This window comes from Oryctolagus cuniculus, chromosome 1 (genome assembly GCF_051225735.1).
Source record: "Oryctolagus cuniculus isolate XC-2025 breed Fujian yellow rabbit chromosome 1, ASM5122573v1, whole genome shotgun sequence".
In the NCBI taxonomy this organism is placed as follows: domain Eukaryota; kingdom Metazoa; phylum Chordata; class Mammalia; order Lagomorpha; family Leporidae; genus Oryctolagus; species Oryctolagus cuniculus.
The window spans coordinates 199,234,480-199,243,383 of NC_142867.1; the positions used below are offsets into that span (position 1 = coordinate 199,234,480).

General features: G+C 54.7%; 1 protein-coding gene across 1 annotated transcript; it reads left to right on the top strand.

Moving 5' to 3' along the window:
* The first annotated feature begins 3,428 nt into the window (after positions 1-3,428).
* CCIN (calicin) lies at positions 3,429-5,645 on the top strand. Its single transcript, XM_070054391.2, has one exon. It carries the CDS (start codon positions 3,821-3,823, stop codon positions 5,585-5,587), a length of 1,767 nt encoding a protein of 588 aa, XP_069910492.1. The 5' UTR covers positions 3,429-3,820; the 3' UTR covers positions 5,588-5,645.
* Positions 5,646-8,904: the final 3,259 nt, after the last annotated feature.

The following is an 8,904-nucleotide window of genomic DNA, read 5'->3' on the forward strand; positions in this document are numbered from 1 at the left end:
CTCTCTATATATATATATATATTATATATATATATATATATATATATATATATATATATCTGCCTTCCAAGTAAATAAATAAATCTTAAAATAAAAGGCTACGTTTTGAATCCTGGGAGCCAGTCGCACACAGCTGATGGGATTCAGAGGGGCACCGAGGGCAGCCAGTCCCTCAGCTGGCTATTGGCTGGGGACTTGAACTAAGAATCATGGAGAGGCTGTTCCCCAGGCGGGGGGACTTCCAAAAATGAGGGTGCATGAGTTCACATGAGGGCCCCTGCAAACCAAAGCTGCGCTACCATGGGAAGTACATAGAAGTGAGAAAGCCAGGTGTTACAGGTGCACAGGAGGAAGAGGAGAAACCAAAAAGGAAATGACCCATTCCTGAGCTGCGTAGTTTCCGGCCAGGTTTTTGTCAGGGCTCACCCCAGATGAGAAGAGTGGAGGCGGAAGCTGGGGCTGGGTGGAGGGCAGCGACCTGGCTGAGGTTCTTGTTTGGCCACAGCTGGCAAGCTGCCAGGCAGTGAACTTCCTGATAGCTCCTACTCCATGCACACACACACACACACACACACACACCCAGCCAGGTGGTGGCAGCTGGACCCGAGGCATGAGCTTTCCAGGGTGGAAGGAAGGACAGCCAGAGGGCGGAGCCTGCAGAGCAAGGTTGGGGCACTAGTCACACCTCTTTAACAGAGCTCTTGAGGGCAGCAAGCCCTACAGCTCGCCAGCCCTCTTGTGACCAGAGATCCCAGGATGCAGCCGGCAGTGAGCTTGGATTTGAGCAGGCCCCTTGCTGAAGCTGCAGGAGATCGGGCATGCATTTGGGTCTGCTGGGCCCGCTTGGGCCTCTGGGACACGGGCGCATCCGCAGGCCCTCTCTGGCTAGAAGCATATGACGAGAGAGTGCCTTCCTGCCTTGCTGCTCTGGGACATGAAACCAAAGCGGGTGTGGCCACCTTCTCTGTCAGATGCCCCCAAAGCAGAAGCATGTGCAGGCAAGAGGCCAGGCCCACCCATCCTTGCTCCTGGGGAGGGAGGTGCCCAGGCGGGCAGACCTGCTAGCCTGGCCAGGGTCTCATCCTTTTCCCAAGTGGCTGCTGCTTCCCGCAGGTCAGGGAAGCACTTCTGGCACAGTCAGCGAGAGGGCGCTACTTAGCCAAGGCATAGCAGGCCTGGGGGAGGGGGCGACAAGTGCACCATCCAGTGGGGAAAACACATCTCACCCCAAGAGACAGAGCCTCTGTCCCATGCAGGCATCAAGGTGAATACCTTGTTTTACGGGGTATTTTAACACAATGGTCAAATTATCAGATCCCAAAATAAGGAAAAGCTGGGTCTGGAATGAAAAGACAAGGGAGGGAGACATGACCAAGCAGGGAAGGCAAGCTGGAGAGGACTCTAGGAGAGCCGCTCAGAACAGCCAGAGGGTTCAGGGAGCATGGGGCAAAGACTCAGAGGCAAGTCCTGAGCCCAGGTCCCCTCAGCAGCATCAGTGCCCAAACGGCTGCTCCGGCTGGGGGCGGAGGCTCCGGGTGGCCCCTTTCCCGCTCCTGGCACAGATGCACCCCGGGCGCCCCGCGGGGCCCAGGAGGCGGGGAGTGCGGACGCTCACCCCAGGGACCTCCCGAGAGGACGCCCCGAGTCAGAGAATGCTGCCCTCTGGCGGCGCGCGCCCTCGCTGAGGCTCAGCAGCGCCATCCGTGAACTGGGGTCGGGGCGGGGGTGGGGGTGGGAGAGAAGTGTGCCTGCAGGCTGTGTGCCCTGGAGCCCACAGCCTGAATTCCAGGGGCGCGGCGGGAGGAGCTGCACGGTGGAGCCCTTAGGGGCGTGGAAACACAGCGGAAAGGGGCAGCTCCGCTCTTTTACTAGGGTGGTGCCCGGCGCAGAGGCCGCGCTCTCCAGCGGCTGCAAATGACCCGCCAGCCCCACCGTGTGGCCGGAGCAGGCCCAGAAACCGGCTCAGAGGGCACGGGGGTTCCACAACCTCGCATCCACCGCAGACCTCCAGGGCGCTGGGTGACCTGGGGTGAGAAGGAATGTTGAGAAGGGCTCTGTAGTCCGCATTTACGAACTTTCACTAGGATCCAAAGTTCGTCCTTACCACTCTAGCCATTTTCTCATGAAATTTTGAATCTTTTTTCAACATTTTATTTATTTGGAGAGAGAGAACACCCATTCCTCTGGTTCACTCCCCAAATTCTCACTAACAGCTGGGGCTGGGCCAGGCAGAAGCCCTGAGCTAGGAACTCCATTTGGGTCTCCTATGTGAGCAGTGGGACCCAGACATTTGAGACATCACCCGCTGCCACCCAGGGTGCACATTAGCGGAAAGCTGGAATTGGGAGCCAAGCTGGAAGTCAAGCCCGGTTATGGGATGTTAGACCACACCAAAGCTGAGAGTCTGAGCCACTCGTCCAGGACTACACTTGATGGAGAGAGCTAGCCTGTCACGGCTCCTGACATTTTATTTTTATTTTTTTAAAGATTTTTAAAAATGTATTTGAGAGGGGCCAGCATTGTGGCATAGAGGATAAAGCGGCCTGCAATGCTGGCATCCCATATGGGCTCTGGTTCAAGTCCCAGCTGCTCCACTTCCCATCCAGCTCACTGCTATTGGCCTGGGAAAGCAGCTGAAGGCTTTCTCTCTCTTTCTCTCTCTCTCTCTCTCTCTGGTTCTACTTCTCAAATAAATAAAATCTTTAAAAAAAAAAAATGTATTTGAGAAGTAGAGTTACAGACAGAGGGAGAGACAGAGGGAGAGGTCTTCCACAGCTTGTTCACTCCTCAAATGGCCGCAACAGCCAGAGCACAGCCAACCTAATGCCAGGAGCCAGAAACTTCCAGGTCTTCCACAATGGGTGGACTTGGGCCATCTTCTACCGCTTTCCCAGGCCACAGCAGAAATCTGGATCAGAGGAGGAGCAGCTGGGACACGACCCAGCACCCTTATGGGATGCTGGCACGGCAGGCTGGGACCCAGCCCACTACGCCATAGCATTGGCCCCATTCTCCAACATTTTACAACGAGGCACTTGGATACAGGGAGAGAATGCCCCATTCTGTGATGGAATCAGCAGAATCAGGCTTCAGAGGACTCCACATGCTGGATCCTGCGTCCCTGCTCCAGTGAGCGGCCTCCCTCACTCCCTTTAGGCTGAAGGAGAACGGTGTCCGTGGCCATAAAGGTCAGAAGCCAGAGGACACTGCTTTTCTTCTCTGATGTCCGGGAGCCTTGGCTGATGAGGGGACTCAGGTAGTCAGAGTGGTCAGGAGTCCCCTGCAAGGGTGGACAAGTTGGGGATGACTTGGGTTTCAGGCTGGCTCTGGGGTCTTGGGCACACCTCTTCTCCTCTTAGGGCCCCAACTTCCCTCCTACAAAATGAGAGGATTCTTCTGGATGATCTGGACACTTCCCTTCCCCCACCCCTTATCTCCCCTACACAAGCCTTTCCCCAAAGTCCCACCTAAACTGCACTGAGGTGTGAAAGTCTCTGATGGGAACTGCAGCCCATCCATGGGTTTCCTCCTGAGCTGGTCCTGAGCTGTAGGTGCCAGTAGGGCACGTGGTTGGAGTAGGGCAGGCTGGAGTGATCAGACAGGAGAAGGGCCCAGGGCTTCTGAGAAACACCCCAGGGGAGGGGCCTACATTGTGATGACCTCATCTACTCTGTGACATCATCCTCTCTCCCCACCCACCCCCCACTCCTCCCTAGTCAGCTACTCTGCAAACAGCCATCAATCTGGATCCCAAAGGCCTGAGATAGTTTGTTCTCCAGTACCTGCTGGTGATCTTCTGCCTCAGCCAGCAAGAAGCACCATGAAATTGGAATTCACCGAGAAAAACTACAACAGCTTCGTGCTGCAGAACCTGAACAAACAGAGGAAACGCAAAGAGTACTGGGACATGGCCCTGACCGTGGACCACCATGTCTTCTTTGCACATCGCAACGTGCTGGCTGCTGTCTCCCCACTGGTGAAGAACCTCATCTCCAGCAACGACATGAAGACCACCGATGAGCTCTTCATCACCATCGACCCCAACTACCTGAGTCCCACCACGGTGGACCAGCTCTTGGACTACTTCTACAGTGGCAAGGTGGTCATCTCAGAGCAGAACGTGGAGGAGCTGCTGCGGGGGGCCCAGTATTTCAACACCCCGCGCCTCCGAATTCACTGCAATGACTTCCTCATTAAGTCCATCCGCCGTGCCAACTGCTTGCGCTACCTCTTCTTGGCTGAGCTGTTTGAGCTCAAAGAGGTGTCAGACTTGGCTTATTCGGGCATTCGCGACAACTTCCACTACTGGGCCAGTCCCGAGGGCTCCCTGCACTTCATGCGCTGCCCACCTGTCATCTTCGGCCGCCTGCTCCGGGATGAAAACCTTCACGTGCTCAACGAGGACCAGGCCCTCAGCGCACTCATCAACTGGGTGCACTTCCGGAAGGACGAGCGCGAGAAGTATTTCAAGAAGTTCTTCAATTACATCAATCTCAACGCGGTCTCCAACAAGACGCTCATGTTTGCCAGCAACAAGCTGATGTGCATGGACAACAGCTCAGCCCACGCCACCCTGATCGAGAGTGTCTTGATGGACCGCAAGCAAGAGCGGCCGTGCAGCCTGCTGAGCTACCAGCGGAAGGGGGCCCTGCTTGATTCGGTGGTCATTCTCGGTGGTCAGAAGGCCCACGGCAAGTTCAACGATGGCGTGTTTGCCTATATCATCCAAGAGAACCTGTGGCTGAAGCTCTCAGAGATGCCCTACCGAGCAGCAGCCTTGAGCGCCACAGCTGCCGGTCGCTACATCTACATCTCTGGTGGCACCACGGAGCAGATTTCAGGGCTCAAAACAGCCTGGCGATATGACATGGACGACAATTCCTGGACCAAGTTGCCTGATCTGCCGATAGGGCTTGTCTTCCACACTATGGTGACCTGTGGGGGGACAGTGTACTCAGTAGGTGGGAGCATTGCCCCGAGGCGGTATGTCTCCAACATCTATCGCTATGATGAGCGCAAGGAGGCCTGGTGCCTGGCAGGGAAGATGAGCATCCCTATGGATGGCACAGCGGTGATCGCCAGGGGGGACCGACACTTGTACATTGTCACCGGCCGGTGCTTGGTTAAGGGCTACATCTCCCGGGTCGGCGTAGTGGACTGCTTCGACACCAACACTGGGGACGTGGTCCAGTGTATCACCTTCCCCATTGAGTTCAACCACCGGCCCCTGCTTTCTTTCCATCAGGATAACATCCTCTGTGTGCACAGCCACCGGCAGAGTGTGGAAATCAACCTGCAGAAGATCAAGGCCAACAAGACAACCACCTCAGTGCCTCTCTTGCCCAACAACTGCCCCTTGGATGTGTCCCATGCTATCTGCTCCATTGGAGACAGCAGGGTGTTCGTATGTGGGGGTGTCACCACAGCCAACGATGTCCAGACAAAGGACTACACCATCAATCCAAACGCCTACTTGCTGGACCAAAAGATAGGCGAGTGGAAGACCCTGGCCCCCCCACCAGAGGCACTGGACTGTCCTGCCTGCTGTCTAGCCAAGCTTCCTTGCAAGATTCTTCAAAGGATTTAAACAACTTTTTAAGTGGGAGAATAAGTAGATGCATTATTATTCACAATTTAATGAGAGAGAGAAAGAGAGAAAGATGGCCTGTTGGTTCCTTCTTAGTGTTTCAGTCTATGCTTAGTCCTGAAGGTGGAGGTCTTGGGCTAGTGCTGCTCCCAGTGCAGGGAAATTCCAGGGTGCTGTGTTGCTGAGGACCCCCAGTGGAGGCCGCAAAGAAATCCCTGGTGGGTGGGATTGAGGCATCTCCTGGGCACTGGCCAAGGTGATGTCTAGAAAGCTCCCTATTCTTTGGCCCTGTACTCCCCATTCAGATGTCGGCTACGCTGGCAGGTAAACCTTTGCTCAGGGTTGCGGAGTTTCAGGTCCTCCGACACCCGCTTCCCTTAGGTCTTCCAGGAAGGCAGGAAAGGACCCATCCCAGGTCGGGAAAAGCAGCCTTATGGGCTGGGGAGGGAGAAGGTGCCGGGGCAAGGGGAGGGAGGCCGAAGGAACGGGGCAGGCAGTGATCTGGCTCTTGTATTGGTTGTTAGCTTTGTGTCTCATTTGTGAGAAAATTAGGGATTGCTTCCACCTCGCTTCCAGGGAGCATAAGCTCATAGAGAACTTTCTTCAGGAATCCAATGGACTGGGAGTAGAAGTGAGGCCGGGAAAGGGGAAAACAGAAGCCCAGGTCTTTAGTGGACAGAAGCCTGGGGATGAGGCAAGACGACAGGGTCAAAGAGGCAGCATGGGGTGGACTCTGGGGCCAGGTGGCCACGTTCAACCAGCTCCATCACTTACTGGATAACCCTGGGCAAACTGCTAAGATTTCTGTGCCTTGGTTTCCTTGTCTGTGAAAGCTTGTAATAAGAATGCCTACTGCACAGGGTGGATGTAAGGCTTAAATGAGTGCATGCAACATGCCCAGGATGAGCCTGGTGTGTATTAAAGTGTTACAGGAGCACTTTTTTAAATGCAGCAAAAAGAGCTGTGTGAAGGGTCCAGATTCTTGGGCCTTTTTTAAAAATTTTAAAAATATTTATTTACTTGAAAGGCAGAGTTACTGGTTCACTCCTCAGATGGCTGCAATGGCCGGGGCTAGGCTATGCCAAAAACAGGAGCCAGGAACTCATCTGGGTCTCCCATGTGGGTGCAGCGACCTAAACACTTGGGCCACCTTCTGTTGCTTTTCCCAGGCACATTAGCAAGGAGCTGGATGGGAACTGGAGCAGCCAAGACTTGAACTGGTGCCCAAATGGGATGACGATGTTGCAGACAGCAGCTTTACCCTCTAAGTCACAACACTGGCCCCAACTTGGGCTCTTAAGTAAGGCAGCCTAAAATGCTCTGTGAGACTCCCTACCTGAAAGTCTTGGTAAGCTTTCCTCCTTTCGTACTACCTGTTTACCTTTCACTCATTTCTGCCCTCACATGTAATCCTCAACAGTTTAGAAGAAATTGACCAACTCCTTGAAAACCACATACAATTTTTCTTCATCCACTCATTCACTCATGAACTTATTTATCTTTTTTCTTTCTTTTTTATTTTTTGACAGGCAGAATGGACAGTGAGAGAGAAAGACAGAAAGGTCTTCCTTTGCCATTGGTTCACCCTCCAATGGCTGCCGCGGCCGGCGCGCTGCAGCCAGCACACCGCACTGATCTGAAGGCAGGAGCCAGGTGCTTCTCCTGGTCTCCCATGGGGTGCAGGGCCCAAGCACTTGGGCCATCCTCCACTGCACTCCCGGGCCACAGCAGAGAGCTGGCCTGGAAGAGGGGCACTTATTTATCTTTTCATTCATTTATTCACACACACACACACACACACACACACACACACCATTCACTGAAGCCTGCTCTCTGTGCCAGGTCCCTGTTCCAGGGCCTAGACCAGGACATGACAGTCTGCATGCCAGGAACTGAGCACCTATACTAATACCATTCAGCAGCAAATGTGAATGCAAGCCACATGTGTGGGTTACATTTTTCTAGCAGCCATGTTACCAAAGTGAAATTAATTTTTTTTTTTTTTATTTTTTGACAGGCAGAGTGGACAGTGAGAGAGAGAGAGACAGAGAGAAAGGTCTTCCTTTGCCGTTGGTTCACCCTCCAATGGCCGCCGCGGCCGGCGCGCTGCGGCCGGCGCACCTCGCTGATCCGATGGCAGGAGCCAGGATCCAGGTGCTTTTCCTGGTCTCCCATGGGGTGCAGGGCCCAAGCACCTGGGCCATCCTCCACTGCACTCCCTGGCCACAGCAGAGGGCTGGCCTGGAAGAGGGGCAACCGGGACAGAATCCGGCGCCCCGACCGGGACTAGAACCCGGTGTGCCGGCGCCGCAAGGCGGAGGATTAGCCTAGTGAGCCGCGGCGCCGGCCTAAGTGAAATTAATTTTAATAACACTTTATCTGACCCAATACATCCAAAGTATTTCCATTTAACATGTAAGCAATGTAAAATTTATCAAGATACTCAATATTCCTTCTTTCCCCCATGCTAAGTGGACAGGATCGGGTGCACAGCTCAGTGCAGTCTCACAGCTGTGATGTCCCTGCAACATCAGTGGCTACTGCACTGGACCACACAGGACACTTCAGACATCCTCCTCATTCATGATTCAGAAGGGCTCCACCTCCTTCTTCCCACTTCCTCCTGCTCAGCCAGCTCCGCACCACCCTGCCAGCTGCTGGGCGGCCTCTCTCCTCCAAGCCCACTCCCAGCCTGCCCCTGCCAAGGCTTATTCTGACCTTGGACTTCACAGCTGACCCTCTCCCCCTTGGGATTTCTCCCACATCTTGCACTCCTCCAACCCTGGGGAGCCCCCACCACTGCCCACCTCCCAGCTGGAAGAGCAGGCTGTCTTCTCTCCACGGACTGAGCTCAGCTGTGCCTCCGTCCCTCCCAGGCGCAGCAGCCCACTCCCTACACCAGTCCTCACAGCCCGTTCTCCTGCCTGCCCTGGCCTGTCCTGTCCCTCCCTCCCTCCTTTCTCCCAGTGCTCAGCCACTTACCTCTCTTTCTGCCACGAGATCCCCAGATAAACAACAGTCCTATGACCTGAGCTCCATGAGCAGTCTCACGTCCACCCCACGCTCAGCACAGCTTCTGCTCCCTGGCATGACCTCAGAGGGAGACTTGTCCTTCCCCGATTCCAAGCCAATCCCTCCCGGCTCTGGGTTCTGCCATCGCCCAACATCTAGGGTCCTCAGTCCCCCCTCTCCACACTCTCCTCCTGGCTCCTTCTCTTCATTCCATAAACATCCTGGAGGGCTCATAAACACAGAGCCGCCTCAGCTCTGAGCCCGCCTCTTGCTACCTTCCCCTCTATTACCTCGGGAGAGCGTCC